The sequence below is a fragment of the Taudactylus pleione genome, unplaced genomic scaffold (genome assembly GCF_031769625.1).
Source record: "Taudactylus pleione unplaced genomic scaffold, aTauple2 ptg000400l, whole genome shotgun sequence".
Lineage (NCBI taxonomy): Eukaryota > Metazoa > Chordata > Amphibia > Anura > Myobatrachidae > Taudactylus > Taudactylus pleione.
Genome location: NW_028284802.1, coordinates 4,904,439 through 4,929,413, shown reverse-complemented (window position 1 = coordinate 4,929,413; position 24,975 = coordinate 4,904,439). Strand labels below are relative to the sequence as shown.

Sequence of the window (24,975 nt, the reverse complement as noted above, 5' to 3'; positions counted from 1 at the left end):
AAAGAGGATAAAAACCTCTAAACCAACGTTACGGTCAATCATACAATATTTATTTATTCGATGACCCTCTGTTGGTGGTGCACCCAAAGAGTTTGTGTAATACACATTCAAAAACCGTCGCAAAGGGCAACAAAAGACAAAAACGATCTTTTTCAAGAGTGCCCCAAAAAGATAGTTTTTGTCTTTTGTTGCCCTTTGCGACGGTTTTTGAATGAATGTGAACGTACCTGGTTCTGCGTCCTTATGACTCACTGCCAGAAATTTATACGGCAGATCGACCTTTCCCTTATCATTCAGAGCCACCAAGAATCGCGCGGCCACGTCGGAGGTGTGAATGCAGGAGGAGAGGGGGCAGTGGGCACCAAAGATCTCCAGGTACAGGACACAGCTGAGAGAGACAGAAATCAGTCACATCGTATGTAACAGATCAATGGGTCACACAAATCCTGAACACTTTGTAGCCATTGCTATCCCTCCACTAGATAGAGACAGGGCGTAACTTCCGGTTTATTTGTCCATAATGGGCCCATTCTCCTGAACACACAAATTTGGAGTAATTACTAAAACATGATTAATCCCCATTAATGAATGTGAAATAAACTTCTTTTTATTATCCCCAACAAGTGATGGTGACAAGATATAGAATAATAAGGTATCAAATAAAGGTAAAACATATAAAATATCTCAACAGGTATTTTATATGTTTTAGGTTTAATAAATAACTTATTTTATATCGTGTCACTACCATGTCTTTGGTTTCATACTAAAGGATGACAAGTACAGTGGTTTAAGCTCTTTATATCATACAGTATCGCTCTTATGAGATTATGGCCCAGATTTATTAACGAATGAGATTCTAGTTATCACTCATTACTAATCTTAAATGGTGCTCCGACCAATCAGCTCCTAACTGTAGTTTTTCAAACATATGACAGTTAGGAGCTGATTGGTTGGATCACCATTTAAGATTAGTAACGAGTGATAAAGGAATATCACCCGTTGATAAATCTAGCCCTACATCTTTATGTTTGCCTGAACTATATACTGAAGCCGAGCTACACACTACCTAAGAGAAGTAATTTCCTTATTTTCATTTGTATTATTAACTTCAGATAGTATTACATTAGAGTATACTGTGTGTGTTTTTATGGACGGAATGTACAAAGGTTAAAAAATGGGGTAAAACCTCAGCAAAAGTTTGTTTGTATTTTTTCCGCATATCTCATATGTACCAAACTCAGGAATGCGATTCGTTACAGAGTTTGTACCCGGTGGGATGGCGTTATCCAATAGAAGCCTATGGGCTTCTATTCGCGACGCCCACTGAGAGGGATCCAATCACACAGCTGTTACCGGGAGAATTGTCTAGGTACATACCAGCAATATTATTGGCCATTTCTATTTCTGTGAGTGATCACCAGTGACCATTGCACCTACTCTACTCTACTAAAATATCTTCACCCCGAGTCAAGTTGATGAACGATTCTTAGATATTCGTCTTACCCTACGGTCTCTTTCCCACCGCTTTCCTCCCACTTCTTGCTGTTATTGGCTGTTTCATACTTCCACCTCTCCAGCTTATCCGGAGACAGGTCCTGAGGATTGTCCCCCTCGCAGTATCGGAACAACAAGTCTCCATCGTTGTCTCTTGCCAGCCGTATCCCGGTGTGGAGCTGAACGGACAAAAAGCGTAGAAGTGAAATGATATATCCGCGTTGGAGCACTGGAGAACGGTAACTCAGCAGCAGGATCAGCGTCCCCCCGGGGCTCTCGTTTCTAAAGCAGTCTCCTCCGTCCCAGCCGCACCCTGCAGTATCACATCCCTTCTCACAGTGAGAGTTGGCGAAGTGGTCCAGGCAGTACTGATCATAGAGAGGACTATGGAGAGATAGAGAAGACCAAGCGAGAGGAAGTTTAGCTCCAACAGCGGAATAGGATCACAGGATTTACATGGGCACTATTCAACAAATGTCACATCACTTATTGGGGCTGATTCTGAGCTGGGAGACAAAGAAATAAAACAACAAGTATCTTTGCACCTCACACTCACAAACTTTCAAGCCCAAAGAGGTTATGCAGATGACCACTCTGGGGGCGGGGCTGGGCTCATCACGTCATTAGGCTCAGTTGTGGCAAAATGCTGTGAATCGTGGGTCCAGGGGGAGGGGACAGGGCTAAAGTGATGCAAAGCATGTCATATTAGTCCCGCTCCCTCCCTATTGATCCACAATCCCTGGCATTAACTCTCCATCCAGCACACCAGGAATTGGGCAGGATTTGGGAGATCTACCCACTCTTCCGGGGCTCCAGGGTACTACTTGAAAAATCGATATTCTCCCGCACCTTCAGGGAGAGTAGGTAAGCATGGTGCAGAGAGATTTAGATTGGAAAAGGACGTGTCCAAACTGAAATTTACTGGCTTTGTTTTATTTGCTACCAGCTCAGATGCAGCCCCATTATACTGGCCAAGATTGAATAAGTCCTAATGGATTCGTTCAGTGGCGTCCCTCCCCGCTGTGTCACCCGGTGCGGGGCGGGATTCTGTGCGCGTGGCGGAGCCGTGTGCTGCCAAAAAGGGGTGTGGCCTCCTGAACAGGGGTGTGGCCACTCGGGGAGGGGCTCAGTTTCGCGGCCAAACCCCCGTGGTCCCATCACCGTGCTTATTAATGGGGGGCAGGGGGGTGCCGGAGGTGCGGACTGTCCTGTGTGCCAGCTCCCTCACAGTGTCAGGAGCCATGTGCTGCACTTAATGCTACAGTGCAGCACCCGGCTCCTGTCACTGAGGGGGAATCTGCACCTTGGTGTCACCCCTCAGCGCGTGACACCCGGGTGCGACATGCAACCCCCTTGTGATGCTACTGGATTAGTTTGTCATTTTGTACAGTCACATGTTTCCAGTTTACTAATATATGCTAAATTGATAATTTACAACAAAAAACATTTCTGTGTATTTATAGGCAGGGCCGGCCCTAGCCCAAATTTTTAGGTAAGCGAGTAAATTTTTTGGCGCCCCCCCTATGCAGTGCCCCTTTTACAGTGCCCCCGGTGGTGGTCCCCCCTGTGCAGTGCCCCTTGTACCCCAGTAGTACTAATACTCCCCCCCATGCAGTGCCCCAAGTAGTGGTACCCCCTATGCAGTGCCCTTTATATAGTGCCCCCAGTAGTGGTGTCCTCCCCCTTGTAGTGCCCCTAGTAGTAGTCCCCCCTCTTGTAGTGCCCCCAGTAGTATCCCCCCTTGTAGTGCCCCCAGTAGTAGCCCCCCCTGTAGTGCTCCCAGTAGTAGCCCCCCTTGTGGTGCCCCCAGTAGTAATCCCCCCTTGTAGTGCCCCCAGTAGTAATCCACTCCCCCCCACCACCCAGTAGACACGTAATAAAAATAAAAAAAAAACACCTGAAACCCGCTCCTGGTCCCGCCGCCGATATCAGCTCCTCCGTCCGCCGCTTTGCATTATGGGAGTGACGTCACATCATGACGTCACTCCCATTACCCACTGCGGGAGCCGGAAGATGTCCGGCTCTGGCAGTGGGAGCAGCAGCCGATGAGAGTCTGTCTGACTCATCAGCTGCTAAAACAAACACACAGCTGCCGGCTCCGGCGGCTGTGTGTTTGTGCCGTGTAGCGCTGAATGAACTCCGTCCGGTCAGCGCTACACACGCGGTGCAGCTGTGTCACAGAGACACAGTCTGCCCGCGGCCCGCATGGTACGCAGCTGAGGCGCCCTTCACTATGTGGCGCCTTACGCAGCTGCGTACCATGCGTAACGGGAGAACCGGCCCTGTTTATAGGACATGTTAACGCATACAGTATCAGTGTTTGTGTACATGTGCATTACCCTTCTACATGCATGTGCGTTTGTATGCATCAACCTGTTGCTATTAGTGTGTATGTATATATCTGTTCCTCAAATTTTCCCTGTATTAACCTGCACAGTAAGCATGTGTTTTCTTCTCCATGTGTGTGTTTTTGTGTATTGATGTGTTTGTATGGCTGTGTATGTATGTTACTTACTATTGTATTGCTTGAGTGTAATTTTCTATATGCTCAGCACAATGCACACAATATATACAGACATGTAGACCCAGAACATACAGACAGAGAGCCTGCTTCGGAGATGGACGGAATAGTGGTGGTGCACAGAAGCTTGCAATTCTTCAACAGCTGTAGCAACAGAGGTATCTGGTCTATACATTCAGGGCCTGATTCAGAGCCGGACGCTCTGACAAGAGCGCTCGCTCTGAATCAGGGCCGTCCTAGCTAAAATTGGAGCGGTCTCCTGGCCGCTCGCATAGCTGTGGGTGACCACCCACAGCTTATGCGAGCGGCCAAAAAGATGGTCGCGATGGTCAAGACCTTGTGGAAGGGTCTCGTTGTCCGCAAGTCCGGAGTGCTTTTGGCTCTATCAGAGCCAAAAACACTCCCACTGACATCACTTGTGATGTCAGTGGGGCTGGACGCAGACGGTCACTCACCAGACGGTCACTCACCATCGACAGCACGCCCCCTTTGGTGCGAGACCCGGAGCGACGGGTCTCGCGCATGCGCACGACGGATCAGTCTCCGTCGTGCGCATGCGCACTCGGGCAACATCGACCCGCTTGCGAGTGCTCAGCGCTTGCGAGCAGGTCTGAATTAGGCTCTCAGTTCCTTTACAAAAATAAAACACCTAATGGCACCACTGAATGGATTATGGCCCTGATTCACAGCCGGCCGCTCTTTCAGAGCGCTCGCTCTGAATCAGGGCATTTTTTTGAGCCGGCCTCCTGGCTGCTCGCTAAACTGTGGGTGACCACCCACAGCTTTAGTGAGCGCCCAGCTGATGGTCGCGATGGTCGCGACCATTGGGCTTGCGACGAGACCCTTGCGGTAGGGTCTCGTTGCCACAAGCCCCAGGGAGCTTCCTGCTCTATTAGAGCAGGAAGTCCACCTGCTGACATCACGAGTGATGTCATGAGAGATGTCAGTAGGGCCACCCACAAACGGCAGGCGCTCCTGCAGGAACATCGACAGCCCCGGAGAGAACCCCGGAGCGTGAAAATTTCTCTCTTACTCAGGGGTGTTCGTGCAGCACGCGTGCAGTACCCCGCCATCGACCCACTTGCGAGCGCTATGCGCTTGCGAGCGGGTCTGAATCATGCCCTATGTCACTGATGACTCTCCTTCATTTATCTCTGTGATATAAGGCCATTCGCAGCAGCTCAGATGGCAGGAAAAGTGCGGACATCTCCTGACGCTGGATATTACACTGCAGGCCTTTCATCTTCCTCCTGTACCACAAGAAATTGGTTTTGGAACTTACACTATAAAATTGTGGTTGTGTTGGAGAAACAATAGCAAATGCTAGGAAAAAAATAATTATCGTCATTTGTTTATTTAGAGCAGCAGGTGCTTGGAAAATTAATATAAAGATGACCTAACATAAGGGAATATACATTTTGTGTCTCACACCTTCAGGCCCCTATTCAATTTGAAGCGAAAAGCCGGAATCGGCGAAAAAGTTTTGCCTATGACGTCATTTCGCCAAGTGGAAAAGTATCGCCGTATTCAATTTGAAAGACTTTCCCCCTATGCGGAAAGTCAATGCAATGTAATAGGTGGAAAAGTTTGGCCTATGAATAGCAGGCGGAAAAAAGTGGTAAAATGCGGCAAAAAAATTTGAAAAAACACTTAACACCCCCCAAAAAAAATTTCATTTTGGGGGCGAAAAAAAAAAAATGTGGGTGGACAAAGTTAAAAACTAGCGTACTAGACTCCAAGGGGGTCCCCAAGTATGCCCCAGGTGGTTTTTTTTCATTGCAGGTGCTTGTAGTAGGTGGATTTTTCAAGATTTTTTTCACTTAAATTTAGCAACTTTAAAATATGCTGGCCCCCGTTTTCATGTACCCCAAACTTGCTGGGATAAGTTATTTTCTGCAAAAAAACCTCCAGAATACTATTCTTCACCACTTATAGAAAAACGCTATTGAGCCCGTTTAAAAACACCAAATACCTTCAGCAAGCCAAATCAGGGGGGTACCATAGTGAACCCCCATGTCAGAGCATCTTTTCGGGGGCGTCAGGCTGATTTCCCCAAATCTGACAGTACTTTCCGCTTGTTTAAGTTTCGCCGGGACCCTTTTTCGCCTACTTTCAAATTGAATACGGGAAAATGCGGGCACGCGCAGGGCCGGATTACTAATGGGGCTGATGGAGCTACAGCTCCAGGCCCACAATCAGAATAGGCCCACACAGAAGGATCTGTGCTGTGCCTGTGTGCACTGCTGTAGACAGACAGGTTTTTTTTACCCTTCTACAGCAGCCTGCAGTGCTTATCCGAGGCCCCGCCCCCTGGCTGCGCACCCCACCCGCGGCACCTGTGGCTCAAAGTTGAAAGCAACAACATGATTGCGGCCCCCGGAGGGCTTTAGTAGCCCTCAAGCACCACTAACTCGCAGTCAATCGGCAGTGCCGCCTCCGCACCACGCGACGCACTGCGTGTGACGTCACATGCTTGCCGTCCGCCACCACCGCACCAAGAGCCTGAAGCAGCCCAGCCAGCCCCGCCCCCAGCTATATCCACCAGTATGGCCATGGGCAGACCCAGCAGGCACACACAGCAGCTCAGTGTGAAGGTGGTCCGGCAGTCCTGAGGTAAGGTACATGTCAGTCCTGCTGGCCAGGCTGCCTGGCTGCTGCTGTGTATACTGTAGTAGTATACATTGTACACATAATGCAGGGAGAGCAGAATTAGTGTACTCAAAATATTTATAATATATACACACATTTATACTAATTAATATATATATATATATATATGTATATATATAATGTGTGTGTGTGTGTATATATATATACATTTTATATATGCTGTGCAGATATATATATATATCTATATTAGTACATATGTATATATATATTTATATATACATAAAAATACATATCTATATATAATAAAAAAAGTATGTTAATAAAAATATATAGAAATATATACATATATATATATATATATATATATATATATATATATATATATATATATATATGAATATATATAGAGAGCATGTTTGATTTTTGCATGTCTGGGACAACGGCAAATAAAAGTTTAATATTTGAGATAGGAAGGGAGGTGAAAGATTAACATTTTTATCAGGTTGCATACAAACACTGGGCCTGGTTCATTACCGATTGCAATTGCGATTACGCACACAATCGGGCGATTGTTGCATTTTGCGCATGAGTACGCATCACAGGGCGCGAACCGGCCATTGCGAAGGCTACGCAGACCCATCGCAGAGTGATTGACAGGAAGTGCTGTTTGTGGGTGGTGACGGTGGGGTGGTTGGGGAAATGCAGGCATGCCACTGCGTTCGCACGCCGTTTCAGGGTGGTGCATAAATTAGTCACTGCGAAGCCATACTCAGCGTGAGGTCTCAGCGTGCGTGGCTGTTAGCATTACTGAGTAAGGTCAGGACTTGTCCTACTGTGCGTGAGGCCGCGATGGTACCTGATTGTACCGATGGCTTCGCTATTCTGCTAAGTATTACAGATGTGCTTATGGTAAAGTGGGCGTCCTTATGTAGTGCTGAGGATGCATTGCGATCGCAGTGGTTTGGCTTGCTATCGTAGTTGAACTGCATGCGTACGCAATATTGCGATGCGTAGTGAATCAGGTCCATAATAATTACCAAACTAAGGGCCTGATTCAGACCCACTCGCGAGCGGCTGTCCGCTCGCAAGTGGGTCGATGTTATGCACTGAGCATGCGCACAACGGAAGGAGCTCCGTCGTGCGCATGCGCCAGACGCGACGAGCGAAGGAAAGTCCTTCGCTCGTTGTGTCTGATCAAAGGAGGCGTGCTGTCGATGTTGATTGACAGCACGCCCCCTTTGGTGGGCGTGCCGGGGGCGTGCCTCCCTGACGGGGGCGTTCCCACAGGAACGCCTCCCGTCAGAAGCCGGCCCACTGACATCACTAGTGATGTCAGTGGGAGTGATTTTGGCTCTGATAGAGCCAAAATCACTCCGGAGCTTGCGGTAGAAAACCTCAACCGCAGGCTCCGGCTCGCAGTTTCGATGGTCGCGATGGTCACGACCATCGCGGCCATCAAAATGCACGCTCGTATAGGCTGTGGGTGGTGACCCACAGCCTATACGAGCGTCCACGAGGACGCTCCATTTTTATGGAGGCCGGCCCTCATTCAGAGCGTGCGCTCTGCTCAGAGCGTACGGCTCTGAATGAGGGCCTAAAATACTGACACTGGGCCAACAATGGTGCAGCAGGATCCCGATCACACTCTTTGTGGAGACTGCGGTCTGACCCCTATGTACCAAATTCCAAACAGTGTACCTTTTTACAGTTTGGCCCTATACTTATGGAGCCATTTTTGCAGTCACACTTCACATATTTCATATTTATTTAATATTTAATAATGTGCATATTATTTTAGCTTTATTTAATATTTATTTAGTATTATTTATTATGTCTTCATGTTCTGCACCTTTTACTTTGTAAATATTGTATAATTGTAAATATTAATGGTGGATATTGGAAACTAGCAATTCTCAGATATGTTTCTGTTAAAACACTTTCTTAGTAAAATTTGTTGTATTTTATTAATAAACCAGGTGGTATATGGTTCATATAATCAAAGAGGGTAGGGAGATTGAGACAGTTGAATGTAGGTGGGTAGCTATACTTCATGGTGTTAGCCACGCCCCAGACCACACCCCCACACCACTAGTCACACCCCCATATCAGTAATCACACCCCCTGCAGCAGCACGCAATAGGCCCTTTGTAAATTTCAGCTCCAGGCCCATGAGGGCCTTAATCTGGCACTGGGCACGCGCGTGATACTTTTCCGCCTGCAAAACACGCGATGTAGGCGAAAAGTCCGGGAGGCGGAAAGTATCGCGGGTCCGCTCAAATTGTATACGGCTCTTAGTGAATTGAAAGGCTGCACCCACTAATGGACCATGGCACGGTGTATAGGTGACACAGGTACACTATTAGCACAGGCACACTGACTCACTTGCAGGTGCGTGTGACATTACAGTCGAAGCCGTCATACAGACAGGGTCTGTTGTTGCACTGTTTGTCGCACACTCCGTCTCGGAACTTCCTCCTGCACGCCAGGTCAGGGCAGTGTTCCCAGGGTCCCTGGGGAGGAGAGGAGGTGGAGAACCCCACATGCTCTAGACACTGTGGTCCTGTGTAATCAGGGAGACAAGTACAGCTGGGGAGCCCTTCCATACCCAGATTGCACACTCCATCATTATAGCAAGGGAAGGAACTGCAAGATAATACGTGGTCACTGCAGGTGGAGCCAGAATACCCCTAAACAAAGACAAAAATGATAGAGGAGATCACATACAGTATACAAGGTAAGCAGGCACCGACAGTCCATGCAGATAGCATAACTCTAGACCAGTGGTTCCCAAACTCGACCCTCAAGGCTCCCTAACGGTTCATGTTTTAAGGATATCTATGGTTGAGCCAGGGGCCGGCTGGCAACTTTTAGTCTGGGGGGCAAATGCATGCAGGCGGCCCTAGCAGAGGAGTAGCGTGTAGCCAGGGTGCCCGAAGAACGTGAGTGCTACGGCGCCCCCCCCTACAAGTGTTCCAGGGAGGAGGCGGGTCCATATGGGATTAATGTAAAGTAAAAATAAAGGGCAGCCCCCTGTCGTGGTGCCCATATGCAGTGCCCCCCTGTCCCCTAGGAGAGGACCCCCTTATGCAGGCCTCCAGTAGTGCCCCCAGTAGTGATCCCCCTATTGCAGTGCCCCTTATACAGTGCCCCCAGTAGTGGTCCCCCCTATGCAGTGCCCCTTATACAGTGCCCCCAGTAGTGGTCCCCCCTGTGCAGTGCCCCTTGTACCCCCAGTAGTAAGCCACTTAAACAGTGCCCCCAATAGTGGTACCCCCTATGCGGTGCCCCTTATATAGTGCCCCCAGTAGCAGTCCACCCCCCATGCAGTTCCTCCAATAGTGATAACCCTTATGCAGTGTCCCTTAAATAGTGGCCCCAGTTGTAGTCTTCCCCTTATGCAGTACCAGCAGTATTGCCCTTTATATAGAGCCCCCAGAAGTGGTCCCTCGATGCAGTGCCCCCAGTGGTAGTCCTCTCCCCCCTATGTAGTGCCCCTAGTAGTAGTCCCCTCCCCCCTATGCAGTGCCCCTAGTAGTAGTCCCCTCCCCTTGTAGTGCCCCTAGTAGTAGTCCCCCCCTTGTAGTGCCCCCAGTAGTAGTAGTCCCCCTCCTTGTAGTGCCTCCAGTAGTAGTAGTCCCCCCCTTGTAGTGCCCCCAGTAGTAGTAGTCCCCAGTAGTAGTAGTCCCCCCCTTGTAGTGCCCCCAGTAGTAGTAGTCCCCCCTTGTAGTGCCCCCAGTAGTAGTAGTCCCCCCCTTGTAGTGCCCCCAGTAGTAGTAGTCCCCCCTTGTAGTGCCCCTAGTAGTAGTCCCCCCCTTGTAGTGCCCCCAGTAGTAGTAGTCCCCCTCCTTGTAGTGCCTCCAGTAGTAGTAGTCCCCCCCTTGTAGTGCCCCCAGTAGTAGTAGTCCCCAGTAGTAGTAGTCTCCCCCTTGTAGTGCCCCCAGTAGTAGTAGTCCCCCCCCTTGTAGTGCCCCCAGTAGTAGTAGTCCCCCCCTTGTAGTGCCCCCAGTAGTAGTAGTCCCCCCCTTGTAGTGCCCCCCTTGTAGTAGTCCCCAGTAGTAGTATTCCCCCCTTGTAGTGCCCCCAGTAGTAGTATTCCCCCCTTGTAGTGCCCCCAGTAGTAGTAGTCCCCCCTTGCAGTGCCCCCAGTAGTGGTCTCCCCCTTGTTGTGCCAGCCCCCCCCCCAGTAGACACACGTAATAAAAAAAATACTTACCTGAATCCCCGCTCCCGCCGCCGCCATCTGCTCCTCCGTCTGACCTCCCGGGCCGGGCCGCTCTGCATTATGGGAGAAACGTCATGCCGCCTCTCCCATTACCCACTGCGGGAACCGGAAGATGGATCGGCTCCTGCAGTGGGTGCAGCAGCAGCTAATGAGAGTCTGTCAGACTCTCATTGGCTGCTGATCAAAACAAACACAGCTGCCGGAGCCGGCGACTGTGTGTTAGTCAGTGTAGCGCTGACCGAACTCCGTCCGGTCAGCGCTACACACGCGGTGCAGCCTGTGTCACAGAGACACAGTCTGCCCGCGGCCCGCATGGCGCCTTTGGCCCGGGGGGCACATGGCACCCTGCCCCCCGGCCCAGCCCGCCACTGGCTTGAGCACAGATGGTTAAATCAAAAGACTGAGGTAATTAATAAGTCACCTGTGCCTTGGCATGGCTATCCTTAAAACCTGGACCATTGGGAGGTATAATAAATAGCACTCATTGGGATTAGTAGGAGAGCGTGCTGCCAGCAGACTATATATACTGTAGTATATGTTTATTATAGGTGTTCTGCAGATGGAGCAGTTTATTGCTGTGAATGGTGCATTAGGAGACATTCATGGCACTCATTGCAAGTCATCCCTCTCCAGCTTTATATTGGAGACCTGTGTACCTGGGGCTTTCCAGCTGTTGTGGAGGTACATGATCCATCTGCATGATAGGATTTGTACTTTCCACAATAATTGTAGTGCCACCGTTATCTGCTATTATGTATATATAGGAACAAGAAGCAGGCAAACTTCTTGCCTCTAAGTGCAGAGCCCCTTGTCAAATGAAAAATAATTCATCAGCATAATGTAATTACTCTAAGATGAACTGCAGCAATAACGGGTAATGGCAGTAATTTTCCTACTGATGACTAATTAGAGATAATTACCTGTGGACAGCTGCAGGTGAATCCATGTGGGGTGTTCCCAGCAACTGCACAGAGTCCTCCATGAGCGCACGGATTATTATCACACAAATTAATTGTCTGCTCACATCTCTGACCTGCGGAGACAGCGATAAAAGACTCAGATCCTGATTCAGCAAAGAACGCACATCCTAATATGCACGCACAAAATCGGTCGATGTTTGTGCTCTGCGCATGCATATGTATCACAGTGCCCGTGCGCGAACTAGCAATTGCGATGGGAACTGCGAATGCTGAGGCTACGCAGACCCAGAGCACAGTGATTGACAGGAAGTGCCGTTTGTGGGTGGTGGACGCGCGAACGCAGGCGTGTCAGTGTGTTGCAACGCCGTTGCAGGGGCGTGCATAAATTAGCCACTGTGTGGCCATAAGCAGCCATAGCACTGATAGCATGCGTGCCTGGTAGCAATTTCTGAGTACGGTCAGGGCGTGTGCAAGCGTGCATATGGGTCCGATGTTACCGATGGTTTCGCTATGTTCCCCTAGTATACGGATGTGTGTAAGGGGAAGTGGGCGTCCTTATGTCTGACTGCGATCGCAATGTGAATGCAAACATTTAAATAGCACCGCTGATATTACCAACTGCGCTGCGTGCCTGTAAGCAGAATAGCACTCCGTAGTGAATCAGGCCCTCAGATACAAAACTGCACAAACACAGACTAGTGAGAGTCAGTGCAATATAATAGATGGAGAAATAAAAACATATCCCATCAGTTGTTACTTTCATGTCATCATTGCAGCCCCAAAGATATAGGGCCTCATTCAGAGGCGGTCGTAGGATGCAAGCGGTCGCTCAGAAACAGGGCGGCCGCTTGCATCCTGAACGGCCGCCTCCATGTCGGTCGTTAGGCTGTGGGTTAACACCCACAGCTCTAATGACCGCTAAGGGAGATGGTCGCGATGGTCAAGTGCGGCCGCTGCGTGTGCGCAGGTCAAACCATTGAGTCGGTTACGAGCGCATCGTGACCGACTCTGAATGAAGTCCTTAGTCCAAAATGTTGAAAGCTACTTCTGCCCATTAAACTGATACTGATGGTCTGCTGGCTACTACGTATAATACCGGATCACAAGTATGTTAGGTCGACTCGCATGTCCTCCAACGTCACCCCCTCCACCTGATCTGAAACACTGTGCTCCACTCTTGCCAATTATTTAGCTATTGTAGATCTTTATGCTGACTTCAGGACAGTAGAGTTTCCATGTGCTGCCATGTTGCATGACTGCAGTGGCTTCTTATTTTTGTATCATACATGCATACATTGCCGTGAATGCAGACTAACACTATATACAGTACATGACATAGAAATGGGCTTAGCATATACTATCCCTTTAAACTGGGGAAACTCAAGAATTAAGGCCCCCATACATCTGCCATCCGTTTCACTGATACCCCAATCAGATCGGAAACGCGATCCACCGGCCGGCCATCGATTAACACCGATTCATCGGGGAAATGGTGAAATCCAACACCCTATCGGGGAATTTGGCCCAATACATTGTGGATGTATGGGGGCCTTCACACGGGTTCTGTGGGTGATTAATACTAGGTGAAATGCAGGTGAAGTGAGCCAGCCACAGAACCTGTGTAATTCATGAGTGTCCCGGTATAAAGGGATACCATGGTAAGCCTACCAGAAAGCAATGGTCAAACAGTTAGAGAAAGAGGCTGGGAAGCTGTACCGGTGTAATGCTGGTGACATAGGCACTGGTAGCTGTTGTCGAGCTGCACACAGGTGAGGGTCCCTCGTGGGTCACAGGGGTTGAACAGACACTCATTCACGTCACCTTCACAGCGGTCTCCCACATACCCTCGGGGACAAAGGCATGTGTAGTGCCCCACCTCATCCTTGCACGTACCCCCATGAAAACAGCGGGGTTCAGTAGTTGCACACTCATCAATGTTGATTTCACACTGGGCTCCTGATACAGAGAAATGGGAATAAACCTCAGCCTGCAGAGCTGACACTTCTTTTCTTAGTAACCCTAGTGTCCTTTGTTTTCAAAATGTAAAGAAGAATATTTTACTTTGCTGCAATGCTCCAGTTTCTAATACAGTCTCTATACGTTCCATATCTATAACCCCAAATTATACATCAAACATTGTCTTGTCATTAACCTGAACTCACAGCCTTAATACAAACTTACTATTACTTCTTACCTTCTTACAACATAACTGTGACCTCCTTTTTACTATATAACTGTAACCTCCTACCTTCTTACTAACTGTGACCTCCTAGCTTCTTACTACAAACTTACTATTACTAATTAAATGTGTCCTTCTTATTATCTAACTATGACGTCCTACCTTCTTACTATCTAGCTATGACCTCCTACCTTCTTACTATCTAAGAGTGACCTCCTACCTTCTTACTATCTAAGTGTGACCTCCTACCTTCTTACTATCTAACTATGACCTCCTACCTTCTTACTAAGTGTCACCTCCTCCCTACTTACTATCTAAGTGTGACCTCCTACCTTCTTACTATCTAACTATGACCTCCTACCTTCTTACTACCTAACTGCAACCTTCTCACTACCGATGACCTCCTTCCATCTGTGACCTCCTAACTTCTTACTACACAAGTGTGACCTCCTACGTTCTTACTACCTGTGACCTACTACCTTCTAATTACCTTACTAATGACATACTACTTTCTTACTTTCTAAATGTGACCTCCTACCTTCTTATTACCTTTTGTAACCTTCTACATTCTTACTACCATAACCTTCTACCTTCTTACTACCTAACTGTAACCTCCTACCATCTTTCTACTTACGCTCTCCTAACTTCTTACCCTCTAACTATGACATCCTACATTCTTACTATCTATGACCTCCTCCTTTTTACTATGACCTCCTACCTTCTTACTACATACGACTTCCTACCTTCTTGCTACCTATGACCTCCTTAAAATGATCTCCTATCTTCCTACTACCCAACTGTGACCTCCTTCCTTGTCACACCTATGACCTCCTACCTTCTTACTACCTAACTGTGCCCTCTTATTTTCTTCCTATATGTATCCTCGAATATTCTTCCAACCTGTGTCATCTTATCTTCTTCCTACCTGTCATGTTATATTCTTCTGACTTGTTTCATATTATCTTCTTCCTATCTGTGCCCTCTTATCTCTTTCCTACCTGTGCCCTCTTATCTTCTTCCTACCTGTGCCCTCTTATTATCTTACAATACTCACCTTGCGTTCCTGAAGGACATACACAATGATAGCTCCCACCTTGTGGCACACAGACCCCATTGTGGTAACAAGGCTGGGATAGACATGGGTCTTTCTCTGCACAGGTCATTCCGTGGTAACCATGGGGACACTATAAAAAAAGGAATATAATTAAATCTGACAGATTTATGCATAAAGGTGTTTTCACAGGTAGGGTTATCCTTTTCGTGGGCAGGGTTATCCTTTTCACGGGCAGGATTATCCTTTTCCTGGGCAAGGTTATCCTTTTCATGGGCAGGGTTATCCTTTTCATGGGCAGGGTTATCCTTTTCATGGGCAGCATTATCCTTTTCATGGGCAGCATTATCCTTTTCATGGGCAAGGTTATCCTTTTCATGGGCAGGATTATCCTTTTCATGGGCAGGGTTATCCTTTTCATGGGCAAGGTTATCCTTTTCATGGGCAGGGTTATCCTTTTCATGGGCAGGGTTATCCTTTTCACAGGCAGGATTATCCTTTTCACGGGCAGGGTTATCCTTTTCATGGGCAAGGTTATCCTTTTCATGGGCAGGGTTATCCTTTTCATGGGCAGGGTTATCCTTTTCACGGGCAGGGTTATCCTTTTCACAGGCAGGATTATCCTTTTCACGGGCAGGATTATCCTTTACACTGGCAGGCTTATCCTTTACACAGGCAGGATTATCCTATTCACAAGCAGGATTAGCCTTTTATAAGAGTTGTAAAATCACCCCAAATAAATAAAATAGTTTTGGGTGTAATTTGATTAAATTAAATGAAAAACAAATGGTGTTTACTTATCCTCGATACAATGTCTGTCATGGGTCACACAGTTCCAAGCTCTACTCCATAGTGCAGATAGAAAGGAGGGAGGACAGGACAGAGTGGGGGGGGGGGGGGGGGGGGCTGGATGGTGCAGAACAGCGGGCAGACCTAGATGGACCGGCATATGCTGGTCAGTAATAATTACATGACTTACTGCCTACATTAATACAATGCTCCAGCTCCACCACATCTAAAGTAGTAAAACAAGTGAACTAGTTAAATTGATTTTTAGATTGCAGAATTACATCCATTGGTGTGCACAATATCTCTGAATTCCATTCTAGAGCATCTCTTAATTGAAGTCTAAGGGGTATATTTACTAAGCAGCTGGTTTGAAATCCTGGTGGTTTTCTTCAGTTTACAGGCAGGATTGCAGTCCGTAGATTTACTAAGATTAAACCCGGTGAAGAAAAATACTTTAGATTTACTATGCCGGGTTTAGAACCAGCTGCAAGCCAAAAACAATTAGGTGGTTGTAAAAGGAGAGGTAGTTCAAACAGCGTGCTAGCAAGGAGAGAAATGACATTAGAATGTGGGACAGCACAGTTTGTGTAATGGTTAGCATTACTGCCTCACTGAGGTCTTGGGTTCGATTCCCACCACAGCCCTAATTGTTTGGAGCTTGTATATTTCTCCCGTGCTTGCGTGGGTTTTCTCTGGGTGCTCTGATTTCCTTTCACAATCCAAAAATATACCGGTAGGTTAATTGGCTCTCGATTAAATCACCATAAAAATGCTGAATTGTAAACTTATTGGTTTGGTGCTTCAATCTGTCATTGATGTACAGCAAAACAACCGCATAACCACAAATGTACCCCTAAGTCTGGGGGGCATCCACTAGACGATTTTAGCAGGCGATTGAACGATAACGATATCGTTATCGTTCAATCGTTTAAAAATCGTTTGCAAATCGTGCAGTAATTGTTTCTAACGATGTACGATGTGCGCTCTCGCTGGTCTTTTGATCGTCTCCTCCATCGACTGAACATGCAGGTCAATTTCACTTGATTGCTTACAAATCGTTTACACATCGTTTACACATCGTTCACGCTGACCGATCAAACGATGAACCACTATCTGCCCACTATAGCTGAAAGCTGTCAATCACAGATTAAAACAACATAGTTTATCGTTAGATCGTTTGCAAATCTTTTGCAAATTGTTCAGAGTGGAAGATCAAATTTCAAGGGAAACTTCAAGGGAAAATCGTTAAGAGGTTGGACAGGGATAAAATCGTCTAGTGGATGCCCTCCATAATATCGTTGATGGAAACCACCCGTGTTTCCAAATATTGTTGATGTGTGATTCACTCTTCTATCATATCAAAGCTACATGTTTTTTTACCTGACACGAGGGCGACCCAGAAACTTCCCGGCAGCGGCCACCATTATTACATGGGTTTGGTTGGCAAGGATCAATCTTCTCCTGGCAGAGAGCACCGCTGTAACCAGGGAGACAACGGCACACATAAGATGTACCGGAATCCACACAGTTTCCGTGTCCATTACACAGTGTGTCTGGGTCTATCCCTGTGAGTGGGGAACCAATGAAGCAGAACACTAGTTAGCAACTATCACAAAATCAATAGTGCTTTTTGTTTTATCATAAGTTATTTCATGGGACCAGAAAAAGACTTTCAAAGACTGGAAATGGACAATGCAAGGAGGAGAAGAATATGCAGAGGGGAAATGTCCCGTGGTCGGGGAAAGCTGGACATTGTATACGGTACCTCTGGAAGCTGTGGCCTTGCAGGTCAGAAGAGGGGTCTCACAGTGACTCCCAACCCATCCGAGAGCACACAGGCACCGGTACCTGGTCTCCGTCTGAGAGCATGAGCCTCCATTTTGGCACGGTCTACGAGCACAGAAGTCTATGATGTTCTGTGAGGACAGTAAAAAAGCAGCAAGATATCGTATTGTGTGAGAGCATTCAGATGCTTCCTAATCTCATACATTACAGGCCGTGGTGGTTTATACAAATAAGAAGATGGACCACGATAACAATTCAGATTAGCGATGAGCCTAGAGATGACCCTTGTTACTTAAGTACAACTGCGGGAACTTTGATCATTTAAGAGAAAATTATAATCTTTATTTGCTGGGTCTTCTAACGAACATCTGTGAGGGACATTTGCTGTATATCCTAATGACGGTGGGGTAATAACTTAACGGACAATTTAGTGAACATAGGTAAGGGACTTGCTCTATGTTCTATGGGGCTTTTGGTGAGGAACTTGTGGTGATGCTGTGCGTGATAATAAAAGTTGGTGTGAAACTTGTATTATACTGATTTGGTGGCGAGGACTTTCTCTGTGATGTAATGATGAAATTATTTTAGAATAAGATACCTGGAACATATAATGAATGCATGACCTGATAACCTTAACCCGGTGCATCATCTCATCAGCTAGGACAGATCTGTGCAATTCTCTGTACCCTCAGCACAGGCTTCCTCACCTCACAGTGGTTCCCTGTGTACACCTCAGTGCAGGAGCAGACGTAGCCCCCCGGGGCCTCCTGGCAGGCTCCCCCGTTCTTGCAGGGATCAGACGTGCAGTAGGTCAGCTGTTCCTGACAATGGTTACCCGTGAATCTATCTGGGCACAGACAGGAGAAGGAGGCGATACCGTCCAGACAGGAGCCCCCATTAAGGCAGGAGCTGAGGGGAAATGCAAAACAGGGATGGATGGGTCATCTACAGTGTTTTATTTATTAATAGCTATTTATATAGCACACGCATATTCCGCAGCGCATAACAGAGAATATTTCAGTCATTCACATCAGTCCCTGCCCGAGTGGAGCTTACAATCTATATTCCATACCAAATGTACACATACACTAGGGTTAATTTATGTTTTTGGAGTGTGGGGAGAAACTGGAGCACCCACTCCAACAGGGAGAACATACAAACTCCACACATATAGGGCCTTGGTGGAAAATAAACCCAGGACCTTAGTGCTAATCGTTGTGCCATTGTGCTGCGCCATCCATACCACATACATATGCAACCAACTATTTCTATTCTGGAGGAACAACTGGAAGCTGTTCCTTGCATGCCCTATTTTGATTAACTATATTGATGTATAAGGAACTATTTATTTCTCTCTTCCTAAATCCTAAGTAAGCATAAAATACCTATAGAAATAAGTTAGGGGTCTATTTACTAAGCTGAGTTAGGAGATAAAGTGAACGGTGATAAGGTACCAGCCAACCAGCTCCTAGCTGCCATGTCACAGGCTGTGTTTGAAAAATGGCAGGTAGGAGCTGATTGGCTGGCACCTTATCACCGTTCGCTTTATCTCCTAACACAGCATAGTGTAGTTTGGTGGGTCAGCTCTTGCTGTCCCGTCACCCTCTATGTCCTTCTTCTGTGCAGGCCTGAGCCGTCTTACCTGTTGGTACAGTCTTGAGTGTTGACCTCGCACTTTGTACCCTCATAGCCTCTGGCACAATCACACGTGTAAGAGTAGGCTTGGTCCCTGCAGGAACCCCCGTTTTGGCAGGGTGAGCTGGCACACCTATCCACTCTCTCCTGACACATCTGCCCCATGTACCCAGGGGGACATGTGCACACCAACGAGTCATTTAGACTGATGCATATTTCACCTTTCTGGCAACTGTCTAATGGGAAGAAAAGGGGAACAGATGAGGGAATCATCAAAAGGACCAACAAGGAGATAAGAGAGAATATGGAACTGAGCAGATGATTACTAAAACTAGAGGACGCTAAAGGAAAAGTGTACTGTGGGGTGTTAGAGAATATTATCTCTCATAAACAGGCAATTCAGACACAAACTATATTGTATACACTGTGTTATGGAAAGCTGGCTAAATACATTGATATTAAATATATAAATACCCACGAACGTAGGTAGCCAAATTGGACAGATCTGGTTTGTCATGTGCAATTGTATAAGTCAGGTTTGCTGGTTCCAAGAGACCAGATCCTCTAGTATCCCATTAGCCAATGACTGCACATATAGGGGGTGATTCAATTAGTTTTTTTAGGCGCGCTAATTAATGGGCGTCAAACAATACAATTGTTTTGGGCGCCCATTAATTATAACGCTTGTCGCGCCCAATCAGACTGGGTTTAGCCACATAAAACGACTAAGTCCTGGTTGGCGCGCCCAAACCACGGACTTATGGTGCGTACACACTGGGCGATAAAGTGGACGACTGAACGATAACGATATCGTTATCGTTCAGTCGTCCACTTTATCGTCCATTTTTAACCTCAAAAAGATGAACGATGACGACGACGCGCGTTCCCGCGGGTCGTTCGGCATTATCGTTCATCGGGCTGACATGCAGGCCAACCTGACGACCTCGTCAGGTTGCTGCCTGTCAGGGAATGGGGTAGAGAGCCCGGCACTGAACGATATCGTTAATGATATCGTTCAGTGGGTGTGCTCAATGTCATGAACGACATTGAGCACAGCCTGCCGGGGACAACACTACATGATATCGCCCAGGGAGCATATCGTGTAGTGTGTACCCACCTTTACCGTACATTTCTGCTCACCACCTCAGGAGGGTGCGAGCAGGCATCAGTGCTCCTGGCGCTATTCGCACACGAACGGAGCAACATTGCTCCGTCGGGCACCCATTAGTCACAGCTGTGGGCGCTAACAATTTAAATGCCCCACATGCAGCCTAATTCTGAGTTGTGAACATACGCGTGAATTCAAGCTCTATGCAACTCAGTTGTTTCTATGCCGCCAAGAGATGGACGTCTCTAGACGGTAACAGGGAAGAGACAATGCGAATGTACGTGAGAGATCCGCTTCGTGGGTGTGATGTGAGCGTACAGCCAGCGGGGTGCATTGTGGGTGACAAATTCAGATGGATCCCCTGCACCTAGCATGGCGTAGGCGTAAGTGCCGATGATAATGATGGGGGCTGCTCAGAATGGGGCAGAGCGTATAGTCGCATTAACATCGTGTTTGCAGCCGTCAATGACTGAACCCTGGCCCTGATTCAGAGCCGGACGCTCTGACAGAGCGCTCGCTCTGAATCAGGGCCGGCCTTTTTTTTTTTTAGAATGGCCTCCTGGCTGCTCGCATAGCTGTGGGTGACCACCCACAGCTATAGCGAGCGGCCAGGAAGATGGTCGCGATGGTCAAGACCATCGCGACCATCGGGCTTGCGACGAGACCCTTGTGGTAGGGTCTCATTGCCGCAAACCCCAGAGAGATTTCGGCTCTAACAGAGCCGGAATCTCTCCACTGACATCACTTGTGATGTCAGTGGGGCCGGCCCCATTTGGGCAGCCACCCCCCCCAGCCCGCCCACCAAAGGGGGCGTGCTGTCACTCAACATCAACAGCACGCCCCCTTTGGTACGAGACCCGGAGCGACGGTTTGCCCGTCGCTATCCAGGTCTCACGCATGCGCACGACGGAGCCGGCTCCGTCGTGCGCATGCGCTCTGGGCCACCATCGACCTGGTTGCGAGCGCTCAGCGCTTGCGACCGGGTCTGAATCAGGCCCCCTGTGCGGATATAGGTTCTCTAAACTGTTGTTGGAGGTGGTCTACAGCCAGGACTCTTTCAGGCCAATCTGGTCTAAATTGCCATGTGTGTGGCCACCTCCAGCGTGCTCCTGCCTGCAGTATATTGCTATGAATCCAGTGGTTACATAATGAGTGTAAAATGCATACATCACCTGGTGCGCATTGATGTAATTTTGCCCCACACTGATGCCCCGTATAACCTGGGGTGCACTGGCAGCTGTATGATCCAGGGCTATTAATGCAACTGCCCCCGTTCTCACAGGGATCTTCTGTACATTCATCTACATCAGCTTCACAGTATGGACCTTAAATGAGGAAGAGAACAGGCGTTTGGGGTTTGAACAGACGATTCACCAGGAATTAATGGCACACGGTGTGGCTGGCTGAATGAGGCAGGAAGGAGTATGGGGGGCCAACACACTGACCGACCTAATGCTTCATACACACGTAACGATTTTGTTAGTGAACGATTTTCGTTAACAATTTTCATTCAGTTTTTCCCTTGAAAAAGTGAACGATTTTTTGTACTGTAATGAACGATTTTTTGAACGATTATTTCAACGATGAACGAAAAATGTTCCTTCCCTTAATGAAAATCGTTAGGTTGGACAGTCTGAAATGGAAGATGAACTACAAACTAGAAACGGGAGCGCACTTGAACGATTATCGTTCATCGTTGTAAGTCAGAAAGTGAACGATTTTTTGAACGACTGAACGATAACGACTTCGTTATAGTTAAATTGTTCAAAATATCGTTATGTGATATTTAAGTCATCAGTTGGTCTTCCCCCTCAGCACAGGCAGCCAACTGTATAGTTATACACGGGGAAGCTCTAAGCCACAGCCATCAGATATAAGCGTTCTATTAAGTTAGATGGAACCTCAAGGTTTTATCATTCTATCTGGTGGTCATTGTCTAAAAGTGGAACAGTCCTTTATCACTCAAAATAGCATTAGTATATTACAGAACAATGTAGAGTACTGTAATACCCCTTTTACACCTAAATTCCGGGTCTGACCAGGAGTTGGAACAGGGTTCCAATCCGGATCAGACCCGGAATGTGGCTGGCGCCGACCCAGGACATTCCCGAGTCGGCGCCCTTCACACCGGAGTCGGGTCTGCATAGACCCGGCTTTTCCGGCATTGAAGTGGACGCTTGGCGATGACGTCATCTCCAAGCGCCACTGAAGCCGGACCAATCGGTCTGCATGCGGCGCGCTCCAGGTCATCGTGACCCGGAGCACGCCGTTCAGACTGCAGGGTTTCACGGGTTACTCCCGTGTTAAACCCTGCAAGTTACCTGGGTTGGATTGCTGGGTCACTTGACCCGGCGATCCAACCCTCTCCCCTTTTACACCAAGGAGCTACCCGGGTTAACCCCGCAATAACCCGGGTTTTAGCTCCGGTGTAAAAGGGGTATTACGAAGTCCGCAGTTACATCTGCCTAAATATAGGAAGGTTACTTCTCCCATGAAGGGATCTCTATGCTACTGAAGGTGTTCCATTATTATAACCTACCTTCCCATGCCACAGGGCAGAGGCAGGTGAGGGTAAGATTGGGCTGCTGATGACAGACTCCACCGTTCTGGCAGCTGTCTAGGGAACAGAGTAGGATGGGAGTTTCACAGTGTAATCCTAGTAAAGGGGGGAAAAAAAACAATATCAGCCTTATAGCATAGGCAGGGTGACCATATGTCCGGCAAGCCAAAACGGGACCCCTGATATTTTTTAGTGCACCAACATTTGTCTGCTAAACCAGATAAACTAAAAATAACTTAAGACAGAGATTCCTCAAACTCTGTCATTAAAGTCCACGTTTTAAGGATGTCCATGCTTGAGCACAGGTGCTTAATTAGTACCTCAGTCAATTTGATCTAACCATCTGGACCCAAGCATGGATATCTTTAAAACCTGGACTGTAATGGCGGATTTGGGAACATCTAACTTTAGACATTATTTAAAACTAAATTATTTTAATATTACAAACTACTGAAAATGAAAAGTTAGTTATAAAGCAAGTTGGTAATTATCATTACTAATATTAAGGGTCAGGTTTCTAATAAAATAATCATTTTCAATAATTAGTTGATTGTAAAACAGTAAATGAATAGGAGCTCAAATAAAACACGCAAATAAAATAAAACAATATTTCAAATCATAAATTAGCAGGAATAAAGTGCAAACATTTAGATTTCAAAGTGTCCATGTGACATATACTGTATATGTAAAGCATCAATAGGTTGTATGCACCTTTATACAGTACGATTCTTTGCCTATATATACCACATTGATTTAATATTTGAATGTTATTGAATTTCATTTCTGGCAATTTATTGGTTTTATACATTTCTGTTATTGTATTTATGTATATGTTTTATTTAAGCTCCCACTGGAAAACTGCTATTTTAAAATGATTCTATGCCTTACTATTAGTATTTACTAATACTATAGTAAATAATAGAGAAATGCAAATGTCATCAACGGAATCAGTATGAATTACCGCCGGACCCCTGTCCGGCGGTTGGAATCCCGACGCCAGGAGGCCGGCAGAGCAGGAAATCCTGATCGTCGAAGGTAAGTACTTACTAACCAATTTCTAACCCACTAACGCTAACCCTCCTTTAGGGTGCCTAACCCTAACCTTCCCCCCCAGTGCCTAACCCTAATCCCCCCTCTAAGTGCCTAAACCTAACACCCCCTTCGCCACCGCCTAAACCTAAGTCCCCCGGGGGGGTGCCTAACCCTAAGTCCTCCCCGGGGGTACCTAACCCTAACCCTCCCTCCCCGTAGCCTAAACCTAACCTCCTGGGGGGGTGCCTACCCCTAAGCCCCCCCGGGAGCCCTAAACCTAACCTCCCCTGCGGCTGTTCGCAGCGGCGCCCGGCATCACTTCGATCGGGATGCCGGGCACCTGTCTTCCGGCGTCGGTAAAATGACCGGCGTCTAGATGTAGACGCCGGCCATTTAACCCTCGCCGGGATATGACAGTCGGGAAGCCAGCTGTCGGTATAAGGTCCGCCGGCTTCACGACTGCATACCGTTGCATGGTAGGGTGGAATTTAAATAGGAAAAAAATAACTTTTCATATACAGTCACATTCTGCATGCACAGCCGTTCATTGCTGGGGAGGGATCCTATGGATCCTTCTCCCTTTGATTTTTACAATGGCTAATGCCATCTAAAAGGTTCTGGTAAATTCCGAAATACAACAGCTCCAATAGAAACCTATGGGGGCTGCTTTAGCGATCGAAAATGGGAGACTGCAGCAGATCTCACCGACATCAGCTGCGGTCTCCCGTACATACACTTGAGGGATACTTAATATTTGCGCTCTCTTCTGTTGCTCTGTTTACTAAACTGACCGTGTGCAGGTCAGGTGTAGTCACCTGTGTAACCGCTAGTACAGCTGCAGTTATAACCGTCCTGGTGAGGCTGGCACTGTCCTCCGTTCTCACACCGATTATATACACACTGATGGATGGGAGCATCACAAGCTGGGCCTGACCAGCCAGCATCACAGGAACACTGAGAACTGCAAAGGAAGAGACATTGGACACACTGTATGTATTTCTCACATAGTACAATTTATGAAAAAAATTTAATTGATGATCAATCTTTAATCCACTTGTGCTTTCTTTTA

At 47.3% G+C, this 24,975-nt stretch overlaps 1 protein-coding gene across 1 annotated transcript in view; it reads right to left on the bottom strand.

The window, feature by feature from the left end:
• The window catches only part of LOC148506590 (uncharacterized), an 88,973-nt gene that overhangs the window by 14,720 nt on the left and 49,278 nt on the right, over positions 1-24,975 (bottom strand). The window contains exons 13-25 of the mRNA XM_088446663.1: positions 24,722-24,867; positions 22,854-22,970; positions 21,487-21,639; positions 19,214-19,442; positions 18,279-18,480; positions 17,552-17,702; positions 17,167-17,351; positions 15,001-15,130; positions 13,484-13,723; positions 11,768-11,880; positions 9,008-9,312; positions 1,504-1,878; positions 228-388 (exon numbers count right to left, since the gene is read on the bottom strand). Coding sequence (XP_088302789.1) covers positions 228-388; positions 1,504-1,878; positions 9,008-9,312; positions 11,768-11,880; positions 13,484-13,723; positions 15,001-15,130; positions 17,167-17,351; positions 17,552-17,702; positions 18,279-18,480; positions 19,214-19,442; positions 21,487-21,639; positions 22,854-22,970; positions 24,722-24,867 — 2,507 coding nt within the window. The remainder of the gene's footprint in view (positions 1-227; positions 389-1,503; positions 1,879-9,007; positions 9,313-11,767; positions 11,881-13,483; positions 13,724-15,000; positions 15,131-17,166; positions 17,352-17,551; positions 17,703-18,278; positions 18,481-19,213; positions 19,443-21,486; positions 21,640-22,853; positions 22,971-24,721; positions 24,868-24,975) is intronic.